The 27,635-nt window shown below is 43.7% G+C and overlaps 1 protein-coding gene across 2 annotated transcripts in view; it reads left to right on the top strand.

Moving 5' to 3' along the window:
- Window positions 1-21,826, top strand: part of CBFB (core-binding factor subunit beta) — a 39,865-nt gene extending 18,039 nt beyond the window's left edge. The window contains exons 4-6 of one of the 2 annotated variants that reach the window (XM_075765683.1): window positions 1,913-2,029; window positions 7,503-7,598; window positions 19,515-21,826. In XM_075765683.1, coding sequence (XP_075621798.1) covers window positions 1,913-2,029; window positions 7,503-7,598; window positions 19,515-19,583 — 282 coding nt within the window. In that variant the 3' untranslated portion in view covers window positions 19,584-21,826. Of the gene's footprint in view, window positions 1-1,912; window positions 2,030-7,502; window positions 7,630-19,514 lie in introns of both variants that reach the window. The other variant, XM_075765684.1, reaches the window with a different exon arrangement.
- Window positions 21,827-27,635: the final 5,809 nt, after the last annotated feature.

Raw genomic sequence — 27,635 nt, 5'->3', positions numbered from 1 at the left:
CTCTTTAACTGTCTTTCACTTCTATATTAATTAAACCCATCTATTAAACTGATGGTGCGTACTGCGTTTGTTTCTTGTGAGATGAATGAGTGAAGACTGTGCTGAAAGGGAGTAATGTTGTATTTCTTATGTTTGAAATGATTAATCTTGAAATGAGGGCTGTGGGAGGTGGTTTCCTGGTAGTCCACATCTTACTCATGCTGGTTCTGACGCCTCTGCTCGCAAAGGCTGTTGGCCGATAGATCTGCACCCTGCATGCTGCGCTCTCGTCACGGAAGGCATAGGTGTGATGACTTGCACAGCTAGTCTGTGAGTACAAGGAGAGAAAAACCAGTCGGTGCTGCTCTTAGGGGAGACCCTGCAGTAGGAGAGCAGATGCAGAGAAGATATGCTTGAACTAACTTTTATTTCTTTGTTATTGAGCTGCATTGTACTAATTAAAACTCATAGGGTGTATCGCTTCATACTGAAGCGTGCTAAGTTGTAAAAATTAAGCTCAGAGATGAAATGTGTATTTCCTTTGGCAAGTAACACTAGGTGTTCGTCAGTTGGTTTCACATTATCTGTTCCCTCTCTTCCACTTGGGGACTACCTACCTTTCATGTCATTCAGGGCTTAATTCTTCCAGGACAGCCTTTGTCTAAGGCAGGCTTACCTTCCCTCTGCACCGCCTGTATCTCTTTGCCTTTCGGTTTTCTCCCTGAGTGACCCTAGCTGGTAAGTGCGGCACTGCGCAGGTAGGCACAGTTGGGGTGCTTTGAAATGTGTCGTAGCGCTAAATATCAATTATACTTTGAGGATTTGCCAGAGGATGCAGTTAGAGCTATTAAAGGAAGCGCTGTCTGAAAATTCCCCTACTTAGCTGGGCCACCCCTGAAGACCAAAGAGACTTAACAGGATTTTTGAATGTCTAGGCAGTGTTTAAATCTGAAGTGGGTGCAGGCCTGTGTGCATGGTTTGCCTCTCTGGCAATTCAGCATAGACAAACTTCTGTTCTGTGAGGGGTTTGACTTGCCAAGTAGGCTGAAATAACTACTGAAGGTTGGTTTTCTTCACAATTTAGGTAATTTTGCTGGTTTGTTTTTTTTTTCTTCCTTTCAGGCTGATGTCATGAAATACAGGGTGTCAAACTCATTTAGTGTTGTATTTGCTTCTTTTTAAATTTCCTGTGTGGAGATTAATCTTTGGTCTTTAGAAGGGGAAATACTTCTGCTTTAAATCACTGTATCATCTACCATTATCTAGATGTAGGGCCTTAAGCTCATGCATTATTCTTTGCTGCAGCTCAAGGTGCTGTGCACGTTGATGCTGTAGATGGGTTTAGATCATCTGGTGTTGGTTCTTTTGAAAAGCCTTTCACAAATGCTAGAATAGACACAGGAAGACTTTCTTATTTTTAGCATGGTGTGTATATAGTGTGGAGGACTGAAACTGATGCTTTTTCTTTGTTGAAAGAGCTCGTGTGTTGGGGGAAAATACGGTGCTGCTTGGGACTAAGAAAGCCTGTGTTCGTTTAACCATTTAAACGTGTTGTAAAGCATCTTCCCTGTCTGGCAGCATGCCGCTTTCTTTGCGACACGAACTAAGGTAAGCTGACAAGAAGAACAGTTACTTTAACTGAAAGCAGTAACAGAGTTCTAACCAAATCCTGGTGCACGCCAGTTTGGAAAATGAGAACACGGCTTAAATTTATTCCATGCAGTACAGTAGGCAAAAGTTACAGCACTCGCTTGATTAAAACGAGTTCTTGGAAAGGAGGCAGGAGAAGCTGTTAAGTGGAGTCTCGTGTTACCAGCTGGTTTGGATGTTCTTCTAAGAATACATATAGAGGCTTCCTGCATCAGTGTTTTCATTGTGCAGGCATGTGTGTAAATGCTTTCAAATTCATAGCATGTGTTTTGCTTTATTTCAGGTATACTTGAAGGCACCTATGATTCTCAATGGTGTCTGTGTAATCTGGAAAGGCTGGATAGATCTACAGAGACTGGATGGTATGGGCTGTCTGGAATTTGATGAAGAGAGAGCCCAGGTAAGACAGTCTGCCCATGGCTACTGTGCCTTAGGCATTTGTTTGCCCTTCTGGAAGGAAACACGCAGGTAGCGATCACGCATTCTAATTTGCTTGTTTTCTGTCTTCATTTTTTGAGTACAAATTCCAAAGAAAATTTAGACCACAGAAGTTCAGAAATACGTGGTTGTAGCTAAACTACTGTTTGAATTAGATCAAAATATTAGGGGCAGGAATCGTCTGTAGGTTACAACTTTGGGTGACTTAGCACAATTACTATGCTACAGAGTAGTAAATCTTAAAGTATTTGAAAAGCTATGTCTGTGACTTGAAACAATTTAACTGTCAAGTCTGGTTTAGCTGTTTGTTTTAAGGTGATTTTTCGTAAGCAGCTTTTTGTTTTATTACATATGGGGGGTGTGAATAGGGTTTTTCCATTTGTTCTCTTAACAGTGGTAGACGCTCTGTTAAGGTATGGCCGCTTTTGAGAAACCTACTTCTTATCTACCTACTTCCTACCACCAAAGTGACTGTCTAGCAGCTGAATCTTTGGACATGCACAAGAACAGAGTAAACACAGAGGAAATGACTTTTTAAGTGCATACCACGTATATAAGTTTCACTTACGCAGCTGTAGGGTTCCTTAATTTAGTCAGACTCGAGACAGACCTTCTTTGCTTTTGAGATGTAGCTTGGTAACAAAGATAGTTAACTGGTGTTAAAAGCGCCAGGTTTGTGGAGACTTCCACACTGATCACCTGTCTCTGTAGCGGACAGTAAGTTGGATGTCATAATGTCAGTTACCAGAGTTACCTCTTACAATCTACATTTTATAGTGAGCTCAGCAGTTCATTTCTGTAGTTCGATAATTTAGAAGTGTTAGAACTACATGAAGGCATGGTCCAAAGTGCTTCTGAATACAAGAGTTTATTAAGCATGCAGAGAGAGGAAGGGTGAGCAATTTCCTGCAGCTTTTTTTTTCTCCCCAAGTTCTGTATTGGTACTCCAGCGAATGGTTCTTATTAATTTAGTCTGTACCTGTATCTAGCCATTTTCTCTTAACTTCTCTCTGAAGACTTCTTCTTTCACCCAAGACCATCATGACTTCCTCTAATTTTCTAGAAATTTGAGTAATTCACTTTGAACCATTGTTCAATGTCTCTTAAATGGTAACTCTCTTTTTCATCTTAATAGTGTAATAAAATTAGAGCTTTCTTTATCTCTTTCCTTTTGTTCCCTTAAGCTCAGGGACGCAAAACAACTCATCTTAATCGAACTGATTTGTGTGACACTGGTGATTCCCTTTGTCTTTGTTACACCTCATGTATTTCATACATATAGGTGATTTTTGCAGAAACTTAGTATTCATACAAACTGTTTGCTTCTCCAAATTACCTTTTCTTTGTGCCTCCCCCACCTCTGGGGGATTGCTCCTGGCAGTTGTGCACTGGAACTGAGTTAAATCAGGATGCGTTTTCTGTTTCCACTCTGTGCTGCTCATTCTCAGCCCTCGCTTCCTTGCAGTTTCCCTTTTAGTCATTCTACAGCCATGGTTGGTCACTACTTAATGAGTAGGAACCCTTTGAGTCCACTTAAATACAAAGAGCACTCCTCTATTCCAGGCATGCAGAACTGGGGGGAGCGTATTGATTAATTTGTTTCTGTTGAAGAGCTGGGAGTATTCAAATCAAATTTTATATGGTGATATGTATAGTTGCAAGCTTTGTGGTGCCTTGCCTCTCCCTAACTTAAGAAACCAATTTGTACATTAATTAGATCATGTTATTGTGACTGTGTTCTGGGTTAAACAGAAATACTTTGTGTCAAAACAGTGTCTTTGAAATAGTCACAGCCCTGCCTGCTTTCTTCAGGATGCCTGGAAAGAGAGGGTATGCTATGCTGAGAACAGTCCTGCCGCCTTTTGTTAATCCACCAGACAAGCCACAGAACCAAACTTTTACTTGAACGCTGCTATTCGCTGTGGCATTTGCTGCTTCTGAAGCTGGGTGTTGGCGTTTGGGCTGGCTGAATTCCTGTTGCAGCAGTGTTTTCTTCGGAAAGAGAGTAACTGCTGAAGGCTCCATTGATGAGAAGGCCTTTAGGCTATAATGGCTTACAAAGCAAGGTCAAATGCAGACCCCAAGGATTGTGCAAGATAAGTCCCAAGATTCTTGATCTATGACAATTAAGTTTGATGCAGAATGCTAAGTCACATGCCTTCTGAACTGAGAGGAGACTGATCTGACTGTGTGCTTAGAAGGAGATAGTGTCGTTCTTCTCCAAAATGGGATACTTCCTGAAAAAAGTGGGCACCCTTCCAAAAACAAGGGTGGTCAGGTGACCCGTGGCTTCAATTTTTTCTGTTTTCAATTTCCCACTATATGTTTTTGTATGCTCTTGGATTATTTTAGTTTCCTGATGTGTATGCGCTGTCTTAACCACACTTAAGAATTCCTTTTTGCTGTCTTCAGAAAGTGTTTGTGCACTGAGCATGTGATTTATTCCTGGTTTTATTTGTGAGGGAATGTATGCGTGCTCTCACGTGTCGGTGCTTTCTTGAGTTTTGAGTACAAGGGTGCTGAGCCGCAAGTATGACACAGTGTGGATCTAGAGACACGTGTTTGCACTCAATTACAGGTGTGCAATTTCTTTCCAGTTTGTGCTTCTCTCCAATTACGAGGAGGTCATTGGTCATCTTATTTGCTACACTAGTAGTAGCACCTGAGAATTACCAGCGTTGTAAGGCGTGATACGGGTACAGAGAAGCAGCTGCACCCTTGACGTTGCATTGAGTTTTTTATGTATATATTTGTTAGTATTGTAAACCTTTGGGCAATCTTTTGCATTCTTCAGTTTCCTTTTTCCTGTATTTGTCAGTTTGTTTGTTTCCTTTTTTTAAAACTGTTTTAATATTGTTAGTGGCAATTGACCTAACTTCTGACTTTGATGCCAAAACACCACCGATGTCAGAACGAGTTTAAGTGCCTCATACCGTGTAGTGTATGTAGTGCCTGTGGTACCCACTGTTGTTTTTTGAGAAGAAGCCTTATTGGCATTCACACACCTCCCTTACTCCCATTTTCTGGAAGGCTTGCCTTGTACAAATGTCATGCTCCTGCATTTTCCTGTCTCTTACCACTTCTTGCTCACTAATACTGGGATCAGATAAAATTTTTCTTTGCTGCACTTTGGAAATGACACTGGGTCTTTTAAACCACACGCATAGCAATAAAGTACTTGAACTGTAACTTAAGCTAGTGTTCTCCATTTCATTCATAGCCTATTAATGTCTTACTACTAGCAGCCTTAACTTTTTGGGTTTTGGTTTTTTTGTTTTTCTGGGTTGGGGGGTTGTTTTGTTCTGTTCTCATGTTGAAATGGCTCGGGCTTTGCTTATTCATCTTTTTTCTTAGTAGGTTCATACCAGGAGCATTTTTATTGATTAAAACTGAGATGGCGAAATGATTGGGGTTTATACAGCTGAATTTGCTAGGCTGTAATTACTAGATTTGAGTGACATTTGAAAAAAAGTTTGTTAAATTCCTGTTGTACAAGATGCTGAGACATTTGTTAATTTCTGTTACAATACGTCATCAGGAGTGGAGCAGAATTTTTTTTTTTTTTTTTTTGCTTAAGAACATGTTCTGATGCTTCCTGCCTTTTCTCAGATGTTAGTAAACCAGTGTTTCAGCTGTCAGCATGTGTTCATTCTGAATGTCAACATACTGATTCTTTTTCTATGAATTTCTAATTTAGTTTCTTTTGGTTATGACCATTTCTTTAAAATATTCTGGCTGAGGTTACATGTTAGCCATTTATTTCATGACCACTTTAAATGATGGTAAAATGCCAAAAATATTTTATAAAAAAAAAAAATCTGCTTTCATTTATTATCCTTTTTTAAAAAAAAAAAAAGACTTAAAGACATACATAGCTTTTGTAAATTAGACAGCTTTTCTGTAGTCATCTGGGAGAAAAGCTTATCTATTTTATCTCCATCCTTCTGCATTATTAAGAACAAACTTACTTTCCACTGTCTGACCTTGGTTGCTATGCATTGCGTGAACATGAAGATAGCTATAAAAGGCCAAATCCTTCTTTTAAAAATAGTAGATAGTGTTAAAATGTGATCTTATTGGCAGCTTTAAACATTGCCTTTCAGCGTAGCTGTCTGGGGACCTGGCTGTGCAGAGTTACTGATGGACAGATGTTGGTATTTAACTGTGTTAGGCCACGAGGGGCACTCGTCCACATCATTTCACAGAGCAGCTTCAGGGGGGGCACGATTGTGCCGACGGCAAAAAGAGCAATTTGACGTTCTCTCAGACTAGAGATGCTTTATCTTCAATTAAAAAATGTATGCGCTTAATCCCCCGGTATATTAAAATTTAGTCTGGTTCTCAACATGTTTTTGTCCTCTAACAGTCAAGGTTAGGATTTTTTATTTTTCCTTAAATCTGTCCACTTGAAAATAATATTTGTGTGTATGTGGGAATCATAAGCAGAGTTAGTACTAATTATAGCTGAGGAGTGAGGAGAAGCCATACAGTTTATCCCTTTTTGTTTTGTGGCACCTCTTTAGACTTCACTCCGCCATTCTGAATGTTTTAAGAGGCTGGTGGGGAACAGAGCTGTCTGTTTTAACTCTGAGCAAAATATGTGCTAAAAAGTCTCTTTAAGAGAAATAATTTGTAACCCAGTTAATAATGGCTTATGTGTTAATAACACTTCATTTAAAACCTTTTGTAGCAGAAAATAAGATTCAAAGGATTTTTTTTGAGTGTTAATTTATTAAATCTATTCCTGTGCATAAGCCACTGTTGAAAATAAAATAAACAACAGGGTTGTTGAAAACCCGCAGGTTTCTTCTGCGGTGTATGTGAATGTGCACCAATTAGTGGAGGAATAACTTCTGCTTTGCACTTTCTAATGCATCTATATTTAAATAATTTAAATGATGCATAGGGATTACAACTGTTCATACTGATGCACCTTCAGCAGTTTTTGATAAAATGGAGGATGTATTTGGTTTGTAACTTAAATAATATTTTCTTTAAATGACAGAGAATTAAATGACCGTTATTTATATAATGATGCTAGTGAACTCTTATCTAGATATACCTGTGAATGCTGTCTTCAAAATGACTTTTATAAGGAGAATAAAATATATTGCCTCTTTCATATAACTTTTGAGGATTCCTAGCTTTTAATTACAACAGCAGCATTTTAAACTACTTTTGAAAAGCAGTTTTCCTTTGAAAGTGTATTTTAGTAGTAGCTGAGTTGCAGCTTTGGTTATCTCTACTGCAAAGATGAAGGTGAGTATTATTTCATTAATTTATATTGGCATTTGCTGGAGCTCATCTGTGTCCTGGCAGATTCTGTAGGACATACTTGTCTTTGCTGCCAAGTGATCCCTAATATTCAAAAGAAATGTGATCTGGTGGAAAGGAGGGTAGCCTTTTGTGTCACACTGTGTCCTCTGGTTTGGTAGCAGGAGGATGCATTGGCACAACAAGCCTTTGAAGAAGCTCGGCGAAGAACTCGTGAATTCGAGGATAGAGACAGGTCTCATCGGGAGGAAATGGAGGTGAGGGTTTCACAGCTGCTGTCAGTAACTGGTTAGTACTTTCCCAAAACTTTAGATTGTTTCCATTTATTTGTTTGTTTGTGCAATGTTGTGTATTTTCTGTTTGCTGTTGTCATATGAAAATTGCAATATGCATTGTTTTTTAACTCTCATAAAATGTATTTTAAGATTTTGAAGATAAGAATTCTCTGAATCGATCCTTTTTTCCTATCTGTAGATGGCCTTTTCTGTGGGTGCTTAAGCTGTGAGGATACATTCATTCACAAAGCTGCCATCTCTCAAAGAATGCTTTAATAGCAGAAAGAGGGATCTTTTGACCAATACAGTTCTCATGAGCACAGGAAAGGCTTCTAGAGCTGCGGGCACGTAATTTTGTAGCTCGCTATCGCACGTTGTGGGAAACATTACCGGTGAATTTAATCAGATGCCACAGCCTGCTTTCTTGTATGGGCTAGTCTTATTTTCTTCTCACCTTTTTCTTACTGGCAGGGAGTCTTACTCTTCTTTCACTGCTGTAATTCCCCCTATCTTGTTCTTTGCTTCTTTAGGGCCCCACAGTCTTGAATCTTGTTCTTTCTTGATGAGAGCAGAAATTACTGGGATCAAGAAAAGAGGAGCCAGAAAAGGGAATGGAAACCAGCTGTTCTGAGATGTCAGGAAGGCAAGAGCTGTAAGAGGACGAGTAGTACATAAGGAGAGTTGGCAAGTTATGGCAGGCTGTAGGTCAGACAGAGAATAGGGAGAAAACAGAAACACTTTGAATTTCTTTCCCTTACTGTTTCCTACTTTCTGCTTATCAGTACAGCCTGACTTTACTATAATCAAATGTGATCAATCTGCTGCTTCTCAGGTTTTAGCAAATTTGATTATTGTTACTGCTAAGCTACTTTTCTCCTGGCATCCTTACTGGTAATTGAGACGATTAGACAGACTTTCTTCCCTTCCAAGTACAAATGGAACACTGAGCGTTAAGAACGAGAGGGGAAAGGCAGGTGCAGAGAATACTATCTCTCACTTTGGAGGGATGGCTGGCGTGCATCTCCTTACAAACACTGATGCCGGGTCAGATGTCGGCTGTGGCAGAGGTAAAATCGTTGCCTTGGAGGCCTTGCTACGGATACTTGGAGCAACAGCTAGATTACCTGGATCACTCTGTGTCACAGCATAGCTGGAACCTGCTTCTAAGTTCAGTTCAGAAGGAAGGTAGAATTAAAGCTGTTCAGGAAGATCTGTGACAACCTGCCTTAATTTGAGCAACACAGTAGGAACTTTTAAGCCCAGCCTTATGTCCTTGACCTCAATTTACTTCAAGCTTTTCTTGATTTATTTTCCTTTACTGTGCCCTTCTTCCCCACTCCTGTTACTACAGAGAAGCAGCTGTGTGCTTACTGAATGCTCAAGGTTAAAAAAGAATGAGGCTTCCTGAAATAACTTCTGGAGTTCTATGAGACTTATTCTTTCCCTCAAGTGTAGAAAACACTTATTTGCAGCTAGGATGCACAAAAACTCTTTCAATTAACAGTGAGATTGAGGTAACATCGAGCATCTGGGGCTTCATGACAGACATCAAAACTTGTGACACTGAGACACAGAAAGCAACATCCCTGACCAGCCGCAGGAGCTGGATTCAATAACTTCTGAAAAGACTCTTGCTTTTAATAAGGCAGCAGGCAGTTGTTATTAAATGATGTCCTTATTAGCTGCCAGTACCCATTTTCTCTTAAAACAACAATAGTCATTGTCCCAGCTCAAAAGCGCAGATGGAGATCACCTACAGAAAGGAAGAAAAGGAAAAATTACTGACTCAAAATATGTTTAAGCAGAATGAAAAACATTGTCAAAAGGTGCTTCAAATTTATGTGATGTCAAATACATGTTTTTAATAATTGCAATACATTTTGTTATGCATACTTTATTTCTTTTATTTTACTATTCATGTTTAATATGTACAACCAAGAGATCTTTGCCTCAATTACTTGTAGTTCTAGAATTGGTTTTTATGGTTCCGTTTTCATTTGTGTGTTTGGGGGAAGACGTCCTGGCCCCATATCTGGAATGTTTACAGATGAGCTTTTGCACTCTGAATTGTAGGACTGCGTAAAAATCAGGATCTTTTGGGGCAGGGCAGGGGAGAGAGTGGAGACAGTCTTACAATGCCTTCCTGAGGAGGAGTCGCGTTTCCAGGCATTCATCGTTTCCCTGGCTTTCACATCGGTTGTATTCTAATGCAGCATTCAGGCAGAATCAGATGAACTTTAATCAGTAAGCACTTATGATCATCATATAGATTTCTCAATAGAAAGTAATGCATAAATGTGCATTCCTCTGTGTGTTGTATTTATGGCCTGTATCGAATTTTCCAGTGCTCACATGCTTGGTCAGCTTGGAAATACGATTTGTCAGTTGTACCCTTCTGACGATTTCATTGTTGACAGCTATAAAAACATCAGTCCTAACTGAATTGTGTGCTGTTGGTGTGATTTCCATAGGCCAAATAGGATCTTCGGTTGCACTGCAGAGATGGTACTTGAAGGTTTTATAGGGCAGCTAGAAAAGGTGGGTTCTAAGTGTGCTGAGTGAATTTTTACGTGCGTTACACTACACACAGATGAAGATTCCCTCACCTTTCATCATTGCTAAAACTTAAAATTGTTCTTTCCTGCTAAGCTTTGGCATGGATAGTAAAACTCAGAATTGCCAGACCTGGAACAGGATCTCGTCAGTGCTAATGATTGTTTTGGGAATTGCGACACTGTATGAAATCAAGATATTTCAGACAGTGGAATTACAGCTGAAATAGTAGAATTACAGCTGAAATGCCTGTAATAGAGACCAGATTCTGCTTCAGGGAGGGAGGGGAGGGGAATCCTGCAATATTCCGCCCACTCCTACCCAAAACAGAGGCGCCACTCTTGGGGAAACATTTATCCATCCAAAGACTGGCAGCATATGAAAATGATCAGATTCCCTTCTTTATTTACACAGCTTTTTGTGCAGAAAAGGTTCCCTATCTAAGTCTCTCTGTGGACTTTTAAAACAGAGTGATGTATCCTTGCCTAGCAGTGATGAGCGAAGGCTGTTGAAAACAGTTAAAATGGCTCGTATGTGGCAGTTGGATGTTAGAATGGTAATACTTTGAAGGGGGGAAAAATTAGCAAGTGCAGTAACAATTTAGGAATAATCACTGTACTAATTTTCATTGTTAAGTATCCTTTAAAGAACCCAAACCCAACAATGAAAAACCCTTTCAGAGTGCTGTCAGGTTTGTTTGCCTGCCTTTCCTCACATAGCATCCCTTCCATTGATGACTTCGCTAGCATGACTTCATTTTAATGAGTATATTCTTTGCATCTAAGGGCAGAATTAGTAGTGCTTGGTAGGTTTTGCTTGACTTTCCGGACGTGATCATGTTTTTGTGCAGTTGCAGCATTCCCTTAATGTAAATAGAGTGTCAGTGGACTTAGGAATTTTCATTGAAGTTTTTAAGTGCCTCTGAGTTGAAATGCTGCTGTTACTTTTTTTTTTAACATAGTTTCAGTTTTGAACACAAGATGCTTTGGGGTTTTTCCCGTCAACTTATGGAGCTTGGTCACATCAGATACCACAAATCCTGCGTTGAAGTGATGTGTTCGAGTGTGCAGTTGGTCGCACTGTTATTCTTTAACTTAGCTAAAGATGTTCTACTGGTTGCTTTACCTAGGGATTGGTTGGATCTCCTCTCAGTTTTCCAACGCACTTTGTTCAACCGGCATTTTTTTTTTTAAAATGTCATATTTTTCTATTTTGTGTTCATTTCCCACGTTACTGCCATACTCTTTATTTTAGCAACACCGCGAGTAAAGAGGCTGAGTGGTTTGTTCTTCCCTGAAACAGTCTAGCCTACCAATCTGTCTGTTTGTGGTCTTGTGCTAAATATAAATTACATTAATGGCTAAGCAGAGCCATTTTAGGAAACTGCATGAAATTCCCATTTTAAAAACCTTCATTTTGCTGAAAAAAACCCCATGTTTTGCAACTTGGTTTATTCCACTAGAAATCCCTCTCGATACAAAGCACCAAAAAACCCCACCAACCCCACCACTGGAAAACTGCTAGAGTAAAAATCAGGTAAATTTTAAATAGTCGGTCCTGCCCTAGGTTTCTACACATTTTTGCTGTTTGTTGGGATTTTTGAGTTGAAACAGGAGAGATCCGTTTCATTTAATTGTGCCGAAGTTGTGAACTCTTAAAAATACCCCAAGATTTTGCTACAGAAATGTAAACAGTTCACAATTGAAACAAAATCAAGTAGTAGAACTAACTTTCCTATTCTTCTAAGGTTCTAGGCAGTGAAGTTATTCTCTCTTCTACCAAAAAAAAAAAAAAAAGGAATTTAAGGTGAAATGACTAGTGTAAATAAATGTTCTAACTAATTATAAGTATTTTTGTCAAGTATAACTTCAGAAGAAAATATAATATTCCAATAAGAGGTTTGGGGTGTTTTTCCTTCTCATCAAACTCTCTGACTTTTAAGGGGTTTTTTCCTCAAAAATTAATCTGGAATGAATTTAATTACTACTTATTGTATGTATTCTCCAAACTGACAATGATACGAAATTAGATCACCTTTAATACAGCTTTTTGGATGTGAAAGTAACCCAAACTGTTAATTCTTCATATGCAAGTGAGTAGTGCAGACTTGCTATATGCTTGTGTGTGTATATATGAGCATATATATATATGATTTGTTTCTATTCAGGATGAATACAGTATAATTTAGAAAAAGGCATTAAGTATGTGTGTGAACGTGCATTGCCTCAAAAGGCTCTACAATGTGAGTGCAGTACAAGTAAGTCGGTAATGTTATGACTAGACTGCTTCACAAGAACTTTAGCTGGTATTTGTGTGAAAGTGCTATGGAATGCATATCTCAGAAAAACAATTTGTGCTGTACAGAATCAATGCTGACTAGTACAGAGGAGATCAATCTTGCAAATCGGGGAATACTGTAATATAAGCGTCTTCTTTCAGTCAATGAAGGTTAGAAAGGGGCTGAGCAACAGAGGAATACTGTCTGGAGGCAATCAATATTAATTATAAATTTATAACCTTTATACCAGCCTTCAAACAATACTTTCTAAAAGGGAACATTTCAAGCTTTTTTCCCTTGGAAAGGAAGTTTTCATTAAAGTAAAAATTTAGTCTATACTTGATGCTCTTAAGAACTCGCTCTGTTGCCATGCTCTTTCCTTTCTCACCTTGCTGTTACCTTAATCCGGTTACCAATGTGGTGTACCAGAAATCTGTAGCTTGTGATAGCTCTTTAAACAGAGATGCAACTGTTGCAAAGATTTTGGGCAAGAAAGCGCATCAGGATTGGTAAGCAAACGATGCTGCTTGGCCTGGTCGTGCTCTGTAGCTCTCCAGGTAGTGGGAGAGCAGACTCGGTGTACGACACAATTGATGTACGTTTTTAGTGAAGAGTGTCCCATGTCTAGGAAGTAGTAGGTCGTTAAAAGCTTGAAGTGAAATCTTCATGGAGGTAGGTGCTAAATGATTTTTATCTATGGCCATTGTCCAGAAAATTGTTTGGTTTGACTTCCAGTGAGCTTAAAAAGCAATGAAAATGGATGTAGGAAAAAAAAAAAGAGCATCAGGTGTAGAGTTTGTAACACTGATTGTTCTACAAGGTCTTTAGTCTAACATCCAGATCTCTCACCAAATTTCAGACTGGTTTCTATTATTTGCATAACTTGAGTGGTGTTTGACATTATAATTAAGAGAGGTTGAGGCTACTTCTTCCCAGGTTCAAGCGAAAAGGAGAGGTGATTGCAAAATGAGTGTTACAGCTAGCAAACAAAGCAGCTCCAGAGACTGGCTCTAGGCTGCAACGTCTTGTGCATCGTATTCCTGACTGACTGCCTGCGGCTTCTAGGTACAATACGTAGAGATGACGGGGTCCCTTTGCTGCTGTAGCTGAAGTTATTCTGAGATGTGACGGTTGAGAGGGACAGTCTCTTTTCAAGCCCCCCCCCCCCAAGATGTGAAAGCATACAGGGTGCTTCATCAGGCTGTACCTGTGACCAAATAAATTCTATTACACAGAAGCTGTTACTCTTACTATCTTGTAGTGGTCTGGTTTTGCTGACTTGAATTCTGAGAAGGCTGAGTTTCCCCACCCCTGCTCTTATGTTGAGTAAGGGTAATTGAAGTGGAGGCACGGCCAGCATTTTAACGTGTTCCCATCTCTGCGGGAGAAGCTGGTTTTAACCCGCAGCACAGAGAAGAGCTTTCAGTGTGGTGCTTTTCTTGATGTGGGTCCGCCTCAGTTAGCAGGACTAATGTGGAGGTGTGCTTGATTGTAACTGGTCATTTTTCTGAGTATTGCTCTCTTTATTTCAGATTTTTGGGTTTTGGTTTTTGTTTAGGGGTTTGGGTTTTGGGTTTTTTGTTGGTTTTTTTTCGTCCTGCGGTTGTATGCTTTTTAGAAAAGTATCTGCAATGTGTTCTCAGGGTTTTGGGTTTTTTAAATCCTTTTCAGGAGGTTGACCGTCCTTCTAAGAGAATCCAAATGTTCACTGTTTAGTTTTTCATAACATAGCCTGATTTTTCACTTATTTAGTAAATTACAGATGACAGATGCCAAGGCACATAATGCATCTGCTCTGTCTGTTTCAGCAGCATGGAGTTGCCAGAATGCAATTAAAGAATTGCAGTGGAGTTGTCCATGGAGAGACTTTATTTTGGCTACTCCTTGTGACAGCCCTTCTTCAAATTATCTCCCTCCTCCTCTCCTCGTCACCAGCGTCCCAAGTTATATATGCAGTGCATATTGTTCTACTTGTGACTTCACTGCCTAGTATTCAGGGGTCCCAAATTTCCCTGCTGGGTTGGTTTTTTTTTAAGTGATTCATAGAAAGGGAGGGCCATCTTCATGGCAACCCTGTCATCCCGTGTCGTCGTCCCCCCCCCCCCTTACTAAATTTACCTCTGGCTTTCCCAGTTCTGCTTTCTCAGAGCTATCGTGTAAACCACACGGTGGGACTGTGTTATCTTTTCCTGATGAACTCATGTGGTAAAAGGAGTTGGTTTCCGTAGGTATGCTGGAGGCCCCCGAACATGCACAGGAAGGGGGTGGTTACAGATGTTTTCTCAAGCCCAGCTTGAGGAGTTTTATTGGCATTTTTGAAAGCGTGGGTCAGGATTGAGCGGCTGGAGGAGGAGGATGGTGTCCCACTGTCTTGGCAACTGGAGGAACTGCTCATGTGCTGCCTTCCTTAATTGCCATTATTCTTAGGTCTGTCTTAGCCAAGCACCCCAGTAACGGATGTAAATGCCCCAACATGATCCTTGTCCAAAAGAGTCGCAGTTCTAAGTTAATGATTTGATAGACTTCAAGCCGTCTTATTTATTAAGAAGAAAATGGATATAATACAGGTAGTGCTGCACCATTCTTGCTGTGACTCTCAGCCCATACCAGTTAGCCTTAGCCTATATTTAGGCTTGGGAAAAGCGCAGAGATAACAGAGTTTGAGAGAGAATAGGTGTAAGAGTACTGGAGGGGACACTTTTTGTATTTGTTTACCCTCCAGTCAAAATGTATTTGTTAGTAACTTTTCTTCTTGTTTGTTAGTATGTTATTACCCCTATGGTATCAGCCTTATATAGTTCAGTGTGAATAAATCTAGAGTAGCATGTTACAGGAGGCTTTGAAATGTTGGGGTTGGGTTTTTTTTTGCCAGATGCGTTCCTGCAATTCTTTCAGTCGGTCATCATACCAACGTTGGAGGCTTTAAATGGCTTGTGGCCAGTTATAATTCCTTCCGTATTGCAGAAGATTTGCATGGCTTCATGTGCTGAAAGCTGAGTGCGAAGTATTTTTGGGTATCGAAACTCCCTATGTGTCCATCGTGTTAACTATTCCATTTCAGGATATTTGGAAGGAAACTGGCAGTGTTGGTTAAAATACATTCGGTTTTAGGAAAATTAAAACTGTGCTGGCATCTGTGTACTATTTACAAGTTTTTCTCATCAGTAAATATTTGTTATCCTTTCACTAAATAGCAGATGAATAACACTTGAAGTGGTGTTCCTTCAAACTTAAAATCAGTGTTTGACTGAAAAATGAAATACGCTGAGATGAGTAACTACTGCTTCCTCATGACTCGTTATGCGTGACTCATGGCAGAGTATTCCATTTCCCTGTGGCAAAGATAGATGCAGGTTTCTTAATTGAAGCAAGTCTCCTTAATCTTTGAGAAGCTGAGCTCATAATTCACTGAGTAATTCTGATGCTTCTGTGTGGCATCATAAGGTACACATTTCAAAAATTACAGCAAATACTGCGATTCAGAGGATTGGTTAGCTTATGTGGAGACCCCAAATCGAGAGAATTCTGGAAATTGCTGGTTTACATCTATAAAAGGGAACTTTTAGCTTCCTGTAATAGGCTGAGGAGAACTACCAGATACTACCATACTGGTAGTCACACTCCTGCAAGCGAGTGTTAAGGATCTTGTGGCATTTCTTAGGAAAGTTGTATTTTGCTCATTGTCAGTAGACAAAAATATCACCCAGTGCCCGATGCTCCGCAGTGTGCTTGCTGCCCACATACACGGCGATTTCTCCTGTCTTTTATGAGTGTTTTTATTTTTTAGATACATATATGGTGCTTTTATTTTTTGTTCGCAGCACGTAAAGCGCGGTTGTAGTTGTTGCATACGGTGCACGTGCACCTTGGCAGGATGGTGACCGACAAAATAAGCACGTTTCATGTGTACATATTCTTGCGTAGTGGTATAGCACAGGTAAAGGAGGGCGTCTGAGACGGAGCTGTCATTCCAACATGTTGCAGTTGCTTGTGTAAATCCCCACTTAGTGAAATGCAAAATTACACCTTTATCCACATATACTAGTGTAAGATATTGTAATGATTGCTTTCGGTACATTGGAGGGTAATTTTTTGCATATCACTTGAAAGGACAAATCTGGTAGTTGTTCAGTAGTGGCTTCTGCAAACTCTACAAGTAGCAATGAGGTCACGGATCATGTGAATTCTTTCATGTGTTTTGAAAGAAAAGGCCACTTTTGGCAGAGCATAAATGCAACCATATGCCCATACCTTGGAGTCTTAACTGAAATTTGACAATAAAATTGCTGTGCATGTGATTCGTTTTCTGAAGAAGAAACTCTGTTGCTTTTAGAGCAGTAGTATGGCAGCAGTCAACTTGCTAGGGTTTTTTAGTTAAGTGTAAAAATGCCTATCAAGTACAAAATTGGTAACTAGATTGGTATAAGTAAGATTTTGGTAATTCTTAAAGACAGCGTGTGCCTTTGTTTCCTTTTAGAAGAAAGAGGCAGTGGTTAAAACCAGAAGAAATCTTGTTGCAGTCTGCTCAAGAGGAGAAAAGTATGCAAAGTGGAACTGTTACCCTTTGGTTAATCTTAGTACAACTCTTGAATTAGTGTGGAAGTATCTATTTGGACTTGTTGAACAACCATTTTGTATTAAGAAAAATCTTCACAGTTTGCTTTTCTGTTGAAGGAAAAAAAAACACAGAACAGTGCAGGCTTTCCCTCATTAGCTTTTCCACTAAAGCTGAATGGTTTGGCTTTTGGAAATAATGTGAAAATCCCAAGTAAATGCCATCTCCCGATACTGTGCATCTCTACAAAGAGGGCAGTTTGCAAAAGGAGTACGCCCTTTAGCAATTAAAACCTTCAGCGCTGTATGTGATTACAGCTGCTTGTTTTAACGCGATTCCTCAGAAAGATTACTGAGAAATCTGTGGGTTTGTGCACCAGCAGCACTGTCGGTTGTTGTGTTCAGAGCTGTTCTGCATGTAGGAAAAGCAGATTGTTTCCTTCGCTCAGAACATGACCGATGTGGCTTGAACAGAGCGAGTGGAAGATCCGACCCCTAAATATCTGAAATGCAGCCGGCAACGGTACTGGATACATCAACGTAGTGGGTAGCAACTGGGAGATTTAAAATAGCGAGGGGGTTTCCAAAACAATAATGGCAATACGTCCGCTAAAGAAAGTGCAGGAGGGAATTGTCTGCTCTGGAAACATGCTGATTCCTAGAGGGATTTATTGAATGAACTCGGTGTGCCTCAGAATGGGATCATTGCACGTGAAAGGAAAACATAACTTTAAATTGATATTTAAATAGGAGACGGGAGCAGCACTTCTCTGTTTGGGTGAAGCTAATCACTTGCACTGGGAGCATAAAATTAGACAGACAAGAAGGGTAGATAAGGGAGGAAGAAGTGAAGAGAGAAAGAAAAGTCTTAATTAGAGACAATGATGTTGGCAGTACATGCCGGAGGGTTCGGGAGCTGGCAGAGGCGGCTCGCGTGCCGTTTGGTATGGGAGCGAGCAAGCATCGCACCATGAGCCGGGTAACTGCCATGCTGGCGGGAAGGCTTCCTCTCTGTCAGGAAACGTGACTCAGAAGAGCCCAGGGAACACCTAAGAGCAGCACTGACGTTCTTGTATTGTTTGGTGTGATGGTGTAAACGTGGTGGTTGCTTAAACTGCGCATTTTGGTGGTACAACTGCCTGAGTTCAGTCTGGTTCCGCCTCTTTCGACAAAATACCAGAAACCTTTCAAAGGAGGGAAGCGGTTGCTTGGTTTGCTTTTTTTTTTTTTTTTTTTTGGTGGGCGTTTTTTTTGAAGCACTGAGTGGTTCGGGTTATTGCGCCTGGTGAAATTAATGGAGGTACACTGAGTATCGCTTGCGTAGTGATGCCTTCCACCAGCCAAGAGCATGGCCCTGATACTGTTTGGGTCGCACAGTAATTACGGGCCAGGGTGCCAGCTAGTCAGTCTGTAAATATTAAATACAAATGTCGATACTAAAATGTCTTAAAACTAGCTAGCATATATCAGATGTTCCTTGAATCAACGTATTGCTTTAAAGTTTAAGTCTATGAATGTTTTGAAGTATTTACTTCACAGCCTGCCCATGTACAGGTAGCGAAAGTAGGTAGCGATGTCTCTTACTGTGACTGATACTACTATGACTGACCATCAGTTAAGAATTTCCTCTTTAAATTGCCATCAACTCAAACTGTTTGACAGAATCATTTATTTAAAGAACATAAGTTACTTATTTTTTTAATCCAGGGACACAATCCTAAATACCAGAGTTTCCTCAGCTTTGTATTATTGCTAACTTTACAGGTGCACCAAAGAAATAAAATGTATGCTGCAGTAAAACCCCAGCTTCTAAGAAGCGTTAAAATGTGTGTCAATCTATAGATTGTGCTGGTGTGTTACCATGTTACAAGTCTCTTTATTCCAGAAAAAGCTAAATTAAATGTTTACCACATAAACATACCGAGGGGGGAATTTATTTGGGAATGATGTAACATACTCTGCCATCTCACATCGCAGCCTTTCTCCCCAGAAATCTTGATCCTGAGTGAATTTACAGAACAGGTTAACGGAAAGGAATTTCACAGGAAAAACAATGTGTTTTGGAGGAAGAGACACCAAATTGTGGCCTAATTATTCTGAAAGTGTCTTGCTGATTAAAGTGCTGTTGAAGTGCCTCTGAGTGTGCACGTGTGTGTGTGCGCACACCCGCTCCCAAGAGTGCCAACCTTGCCTGCACCTGGGCCGGATGGAGAGGCAGAGCCAGAGCTCTTTGCCCCTCCAGCGAGAGGATGGTGCCTGGCTGCTGGGTCCACAGCCCTCCTCTGAGATTCCTGTTGCTTCTGGGGGATTTCTGAATTGAGGGAGAAAGAATGGTTTTGATGTTAAAAATTAATGCATTGGTTACTGCTTGAAATGTAAAGTTTCTGCCTTAAAATTGGGTATGGTCTTAGTCATGTTAATACCCTGAAGAAATAAACTAAACTGATAACTTCTAATGTTGTGTGGTTTTTTTTGGTTTTTTTTTGATCCTAACTCTGTGTTTATTAATGCAGGCAAGAAGACAACAAGACCCTAGTCCTGGATCTAACCTAGGAAGTGGCGACGATCTCAAACTACGTTAATCAACAGCAGCAGGCGTACCACGGGCCTGCACACATGCATTGCTTCTACTTGGCAAAGGATTTAATAAAAGACCAGAAACTGTGATAACTGGGTATACTATGGTCTGTTTCCTGACCTGCGGCAGTCAAAATCACCATGAACTGCCATGGTTTGCACTATGTTTATGTTACAATACCTGCATTTCCCATTTTAAGCATGTAGCCAGTGGCAATTTGAAATTTTGTTTTTCTATGCAAACTTATTTTTGTTGGCACTATTTTAGTGAAATGGAAACTTCTGCAGCTATAAAACCATTTTTCTCAACTGTAATAAAATTTGTCACTTAAAAATAGGTCAAGATATTACAGATTTAAAACTTCTCTTTTTTGTTTTTGGGGGGGTTTTTTGTGTGTTTTTTTTTTTTTTGTAAACTGCTGGAAGCCAATGCATTCCAAGCTTAATTTTTTTAATATGGGCTTTTGGAATTTTGATTGTCCTTATTGTGCTCCTGCTTTATTTTAGATACGCATTCTTATCTTTCAGTTTTCTTTTTTTCCCTAAATTTGCAAGACCTTCTTAAAACTGCTGACATTATTTTGCATTATTTCCAAGCTAAACCCAGTGAATCAGAGCTGTTGGAATCGGTTTTCAAACTTTGTGGGTTTGTAAACGTTACAGTTGCAGTATTCTCTTCACTGCTAACAATTCATTGGTTCCACTTCTTAAACGATGAAACCTTAAAATATATATTTTCACGCATTAATACATTCTGTCCTAGTATCTGTCTTGGATTTTATTCTGTACCGAGTGAGTTTGGGTGGTTATTATCCCCCTGTATATATAGTACTTTACTGAAACTCATAGGAAGTCGCAGGCTGGCTTCTGTTTTATTCAGGGATTTTTTTAAATAGTTCTTAAAAGGGGTACTGCAACTCTACAATCAGATTCAACAGCGCGTTAAACTGGGAACAAAAGTGATCAGCTGCCAGGGTGATATGTATTAAATCATGTTTAAGATAGCTGCTTTAAGTATATTTTATATCTTAGGCTTTTTGTAAAGTTGTGCTGAAGGGTGAAAAGTCGAGATGAGGTGGTGTGCAGAAAATCTCATGCTGCGCATAGGACGCTTCTGTTAACTCCTATGCAAATTAAGACTACATTGCAGTATATATTGCCTTTTCCAACAGGGTAAGATTTGGGATGAGTTAATTTGTGTGAATTACCTTGTTTTGTTTGGGGTGGTGGGGAATGGACTTGTTCCAAATCTTTCATTGCATCCAATATTTGAAGAAAACGGATTGGAAATGATGATGTCATTTGGCTTTGTTAAAATGTGGTGCTTCCTGTACAGCCTGATTAGTCGAAACGTCACTTAAATGCCTTTTTGAAATAGGTGATCTGATTTCAGTTTTTTGACAATGATTTTGAAGGCAGAAATTCCGTATGGTTGGAACAGTTGAATCTCTCTTAAATTCTAGAGCTGAGATAATTACATTCCTCGTTAATGGCAAAACAATCGATGTAAAAGAGGTCTTGCAAAAATGTAAGCAGATGTCAATGTGAAGGAGAATCTTTGTATGTTAATAATATGAATATTTAACATTCACTTAAAATGTCAATAACTGTAAACTGTGACAATGTCATCAAATAGAAATATTTTGATACTTCAATTTAAATGTGATTCACCTGAAAGACAGTAACCTTTTTCACTCTTTGGCCACGTATTCTTCTTGCTCTTCTTCCCCCAAAGAAATATTTTTTCTAAAGTGTTTCTGCAATGAGTTATTTAAGGGACACACGCACGCATCCGCACGCATCCCTCGCCGTGGATCTTCTCCGCCATCTGTGTATTTTTGATGGAATAGTCTGAAGTTTTATTTTAAAAGGTTTTCCTAACGTTTCAGACAGCGGTTTTAAACCATAAGTACACAGGAAATGATGCTATCAGATATTAAAGTTGCTATCTTTGTGTAAATACTGAACTTTCCCTATCATCATTTAGCATTCTGCTGCTTTCGATATCTTAATGCTGGCATTAAGATCACAAGCCCTTACCCTCCGCTGGTTAGCGCAGACTTTTTAAAGTGCATTTTAAGTTATTGATGCAATTTGATATTTTTCATAATTTCTATTTAAACTGAAGTTGCATCATCTTTCTTGAATTCATCTCCTGTAAGAGTTGCCTTAAGCTACAGGATTGCTTTTGCTACTTTTTGTGTTGTATGTTTAACTTTCATAATAAACTTCTGTGTAGTGAAAACAAGTTGCCGTGAATTGATTTCTGGTGGTCCGCGCTGACGTGTTGTGCATTTATGGGGTAATTTTGCAACCGTGGTTAAAGCAATAGTGACATCCAGTGGTCACTCAAACTAACCCGGGTTGTGGGACTGTCCCGGGGGGAGGATTTGTGCCTCTTTCATAAACCTTTACTATAAGGGCATACATTGGGGAAAATGTGGATTTTGCTGCCCCAAAACTCTCGCGGTTCTTTGTAACCGACCTGCGTTGCTTACTCTGACAGCATCCATCTGCTCAAGTAACCCTGAGAAATTATATCCGCTCGGCTTGTAAGCTGTGCGCGCTTGGAGAAGGGTGTTGTTGATGGCCGGGTGGTTATAGAGCCGTTAAACCTTGCTAATTGTGCCGCTTTGGACGAGGAGGAGAGCGAGGTAGTGTACGCGTTGAAATGGAGCACACGGGGAGATGTGAAGTACTGCGGGGAAGATACGAATGTTACGTGCTACACCCAAAAACCTCCTCTGGAGCTGGTAAAATGTTAGGTGGTATACCTTCGGCTATGTGATACTGAAGGACAACGCGTTGTGTACTGAAATCGTGTAGAGGATTGCTTGCTTAATGACCTGAGAGCCGCTCTCTGCTTTGGCGGTGTTTGCATGCGAAGGGCAGGGTGTAACCTTATTTCGTGCTGCTGAAACCTGACTGCAAACGGATCGGAGAGCCCCTAACCGAACGCGCCGACTGCCACCGGTGGGTCCTGCGAGCCCCTGGGTAGTTTGGGAGGGAGGTAGCTTTACAAACACACAAATGACAACCTCCGTTACTCTGATGGCAGGCGGTATCTTTGGTGGCTACTGCAGGCTCTGCTGTTAAAGCAGCTCGGTTTTCCCCAAAGTTCACGGAATGATTGGCTTTTTTCTGCCCCAGGGCACGAGCACCTTATCCGTAACGCCGTGGAGGCATCTCACGGACAGAGGCGCTTTGTCCCCTGACTCCTCTTAGACTTTTTGCCTCTCTGGTGCGTGAGCAGCAGAGGGAATCTGAAAACCTTCCTGCGTGAGGCACCGACGGCACGAGAGGATTTTAAAAACACCGCAATCCTCTCTCTCAGTCGGCGTGGCTTAGGGCTGGCCGTGTTCAATTTGGGGGTGAAACACCACTGGGAACGCCGGAGCTGCTTGGAATGGAGGATGTCGGTGACCCGGAGCAGGTGAGGTATGGCCGCTTCTGGCTTGCTTTTTTAACCTCTTGCACCTACACAGCCTCTTCCAAACTGGAGAGAATCCAGAGTAATGTTTTGTCCGTTTTAATTAAGTTTCCAAAATCTGAACAAACGGGTTTCCTAGTGTGTCCTGAGGGAAACGGCAGCTATCGACCGTCCTGGTCCAGGCTCCTGGTCCCACTTCTGAAAGTAGAAAAACCTGAAGTGGTGGGTGAAAGCAGGAGCTTTTCTGTTCCTGCAGGTCTGCGGTGCGTTGTCTCATCACGAGCCTTGTTCAGGTAAGGGCTGGGAAGGTAAATGGAGGAAGGAGACGGGGTTTTGGGGAACCCCCAGACTGCATGGCCTGACAGGGGCTTGGCACGACATCCGTATTTTTATTCTGTCCGCCGCTCGGTCAGGACTCCGCTCTGTTACAGATGTATGTATGAGTCCCTCCTGTCTGCATAGAAACAGCACCAATTTCTGTAAAGTTACATTATTTTCTTACTACATTTCCAATGCAAATAAGAGAACGGCAAAAACGGCTTCGAGGATGAGAATTGCAGCGAGAAGTTGGAGCAGAGCGGACATCTGCATCGGCAACGCTTCTCATAACTCATTTGCCTGACATCCTGTCCTCGCTGCCACGAGATGTAAATCCCAGGACATGCATATTCATCAGCTGCCGCGCGGCTCCGAGCCCGCTCAGGGTTTAAGTAACTTTATTAAATAGCTTTCTCAATTACAGGTTGAGATAAGTGAATTTCCAGAATTGCCTCGGGCTCAGTTCTTAAAGCTTGGAGGGGGGGGAACCCACCGCGGAGGAGCGGAGTGCTGCCGTGGCCGCTGCTGTCACCGCGCGGTGGGTGGCTGTGGATGAGCCAGGAACCCATGGGAGGGGAAGAAGTGCGAAACGGGAATGTTTCTTGCTCGGCCGTATGCTTCTTACTCGGCCCGGCCCACAGTTTATCCCAGCCGGTGAGACTTTTGCGAAGTCTTCGCTGCTCCCCGTGACTCTTCTGACGAGGAACTCGGTGTTTCCCGGCCTGTGGGACTTGAGGATGGTGTCTCGGGGGACGCAGGTTTTCCCGGTGCTCCGCTTTCCCTCATTCCGCAGGCTCTAAGTCTGTTTTTCACAGGGAAAGCACCTTTCACCCTTTGCAACCCTCTCTTTTCCCCGTAGCAGGCGATGGCTTAGCCTGAAAACAGCCAAAATCTTCCGGAGCTGGAGTAGAGTTTGCACCTGGAAGCTCCTGGCCGTTCCCAGCTGGTTCCCTGAAGGACACCGTCCCTACGAGCCTTGCCCGCTCACACCCCCAACCCTTTCCCCTTTCCCTATCCATACCGTGCAAAAATCCGTCACAGTATAGGCGTAGCAAAACGGTCGGTGTAAGAGAACGAAAACTTTTTGGCCGCTGGATGCGCTCGGCCTTGCTTGCTGCTTCCTTCCAGGGGAAATGGAGTCTCAGGGAAGCGGGTGCCTGGGGCGACCGTGCTGCTGCTGGGGTGTTTCGGGGGTGTTTCGGGAGCATTTCGGGGCTCTGGCCCTTCGCGGCAGCGCTGCAGGTCACGGCTCTGCAGGCCGTGCTCCTTGGGGGAGACTTCGGACACGAAGAGGTGAGGTCTGCACGGGGCAAGGAAGGCGGTTGGGGGAAGAAGCGGCGTGCAGGTGGATTGAACCAGGGAGGGTTTGCCGCGGGGAAGGGAGCAGGTACCCCAGCATGTCGGGTTGGATGAGAAAATGGGGGTGGGAGGGAGGGAGGGAGGGAGGGAAGGGGGGACGTGCCGCGGCTGGCATTACTGACACCGACCCCGTGCTTCCACTGTGGCGTTCGCCAGCGCTTCAAGGTGGTGGTGGCTCTTGGCTCGAGGCGTGAGCGGAAGAGGGGACGTGCGGTACCGAGGGCTCGTAATTGGCACAGCGGTTCTGGGTGCCAGTTAGTGGATTTGTTCCAGTGTATGGATTCGGTGAGCGAAGCGGGAGGGATTGTCCCTCTGTACGAGCGCGGATGAACCCCCTGCGTCCCGCGTGAGCCCGCTTTCTGGCCCGTCTGCCGCCTCCTCTTCAGCTGCAGACACGATCTCGGGTCCCTGTCCTCCTCTCGAGCCCTTCGCAGAGCCATATTTAGGTCTCGTTTGTAACCATATAACACATCGGGGCGGTGCTCTCCCCGCGAGCTGGATCCCACCAGGCACCTGAGCTGCTGCTCGGGCGAACGCTGCCGGAGAGGCGGGTGGCAGCTCGACGCCCGCAGCGGTCCCCTCCCAGGGCAAAGCTATTCCTCCGCGACCCCCCTTTCTGGGCACGCAGAGCTGTGCGGGGGGGAGCGACCTCCTGGTGAAACCCCGGGAGCTCCAGGCTCGGAGGAGAGCGGAAAGGTTGGCGAGGGGAGCGTGGATTTGCTGCTGGCCTGCAGACAGAGCCGTGGGGGGCACAACGTGTATCTCCTCAGCAGACAATTCTTAAGAAATAGGCGGCTCCATCCAGAAACACCAGACTAACCATCACCTCTGTGCCAGGAAGGGTGCTGGGTATCTCGCTTCCCAGAATGACGTGTCACCTACCCAGAAAGAGCGCCAGGTCCCCTCCCACCCCACCGAGAGCCGAGCACCCCTGTGCTTTGCAGCACCCCGACCCCCTCTCCCTGGCGACCCCCTCAGTGGGATGCCTGCGGCAGAGGTGTGATGCTGCGGTCCCCTTCCCAGCGCCATCCTGCTCCTCTGTGTCCTTCCCTGGCACCCCAGGGCCGCCTGTGCCTCGCCGCTGGCCTGCAGCTGCCCTGGTAGCCCATCCCTGGAGCTGGGAGCCACCTCAGCCCTGAAGGGCAGGACGTTTGGGGATGCCCAGCCCTGCACGCAGGCTCGCCACGCTGCGCATCCAGGTCCTTTGCTCCAGCTGCGTTTCAGGACCAGGGGGCCAGGGTGAGGAGGGAAGCGGGGGGACAGGTAGCGCTGTGTGCGCGGCCCGCTCCTGAGCTGCCCAGCGCTTGCCGCCCGCTGAAAGCCCCCAAGCCCCTTCCTGGCAGCGACAGCCCTGGCCCGGAGCCGCTCGGCGGATGCTCCCACACAGAGGAGAGGACAGATCCTCTTTTTGGTTCTGCTTTCGGTTCCGCTCTGCAGAGCGCGTCTGGTGTACGACCGCCGGGACCTGGTGTCGGTGGGCTCGTGGGGCGCGTGACTCTCCAAAACCACCAACCCCGCGGAGGTGCCTTTGTCACCGGCTCCTTCGATCCCTCTCGGCATCTTACCCTCTGCTGCCGCATCCAGGGCAGGACACGCGGGCGGGGCCGCGGTGCACCGCGCCGCACAGCGGGACCGGAGGGAAGGAGGGAATAAACCGGAAAGCGAGACCCTGCGGTGCAGGAGCGTGAGAGATGGCTGCAAAGGGACCGGGAGCGGGGTGGGAAGGCAGCGTCTGTGGGAAGGACGTCACTCCAGCTGGTTGCCTCTGGCCAGGGAGGGATGCCAGCCATCCCTCGAGGCTCTCCGGCACGGCACGGCAGCTGGGAGCCACTGGCTGTAGTGCCACGATGAGTGTGTGAGAGACTTTTAATTGTGACAGAGAGCGGGCCCTTTGAAAAGCTGTCCTCGTTACGGCATCGATGACCCGCCACCCTTTTAACGCGCTGCCCTGCGCTGCAGCCCCATTGCTCGGGCAGGCTGGGGGCTTTACCGGCACGGATGTCTGTCTGCTCCGTGCGTGCCGTGTTTGCTCCCCAGCACATCCTCCAAACTGTAAACGTCGAGGCCCTGCTCCCAGGCCAAAGGTGCCAGCCCCAAAAGGGCTGCCTGCCCCAAACCTCCCACAGCGGCCCTCGCACAGCCCCACTCACACTGGGGCTGCGGGCTCGCCGAAGCAGTCCTAACGGCGCCTTGCCGTCCCTCTCGTCCAGCGTCCAGCAGGACCAGGAGCTGGTCACCTTACCTCTCTGAAACCATTTCTTGCTCCAAAGAAGATATTGGTGAAGGTGACGCAACAGCGGTGGAGGGTTTGCACGGGAGCCGGCAGCGCGGCTCTGCGGCGCTCAGGGGAGAGCTCAGCTCCCTGCAAACTGAATTTCTGGTGGTTTACGGCTTTCTGCTGCGCGGGCTGGGCACCACGAGACAGCAGCAGCAAGCGCGGATGATGGCCTGGGTGCAAACCTGATCCTTTGGGTGCAAGACCCTTTCTTGCCGCGTGCGGGGTCTGCACCACGAAGTCCCCGCTAGCGGCACCGGCGGCAACGTAGGGCGGATGCAGGGGCTCCTCCCGGCTCCCCAAAGGGCTGCGGGGCGGTCGGCCGGTGTCCCACAGCCACGACAAACCCAAAACGGGACAGCAACGTAGCCGTGGCTACGGGGAACGCAGCCGCCGCCAGCCCGAGCGAGCACCGGGGTGGTTTCATGCGCAGCTCCCCAAAATCCAGCGACACCCAGCGCTGCGGGGTGCGGCGTCGCTCTCGAACGTCGTCTGACGAAGCTCGGCAGCAGGGAGGAATTTCCAGCCACGCGTGCATCACACCAAGTCGTTTCCCACTGCGAAATGGACGGGCTGCAAAGAGGGCGGGGAGCGAGGCTTCGTGAGCACCTCCGGCGTTCGTTTGCTCTGCCACGGGGATTACTATTTTAAAAATATTTAATATTTTAAAAATAT

This window comes from Balearica regulorum, chromosome 13 (genome assembly GCF_011004875.1).
Source record: "Balearica regulorum gibbericeps isolate bBalReg1 chromosome 13, bBalReg1.pri, whole genome shotgun sequence".
Taxonomy (NCBI): domain Eukaryota; kingdom Metazoa; phylum Chordata; class Aves; order Gruiformes; family Gruidae; genus Balearica; species Balearica regulorum.
This window is presented reverse-complemented; position numbering and strand designations above follow the sequence as displayed.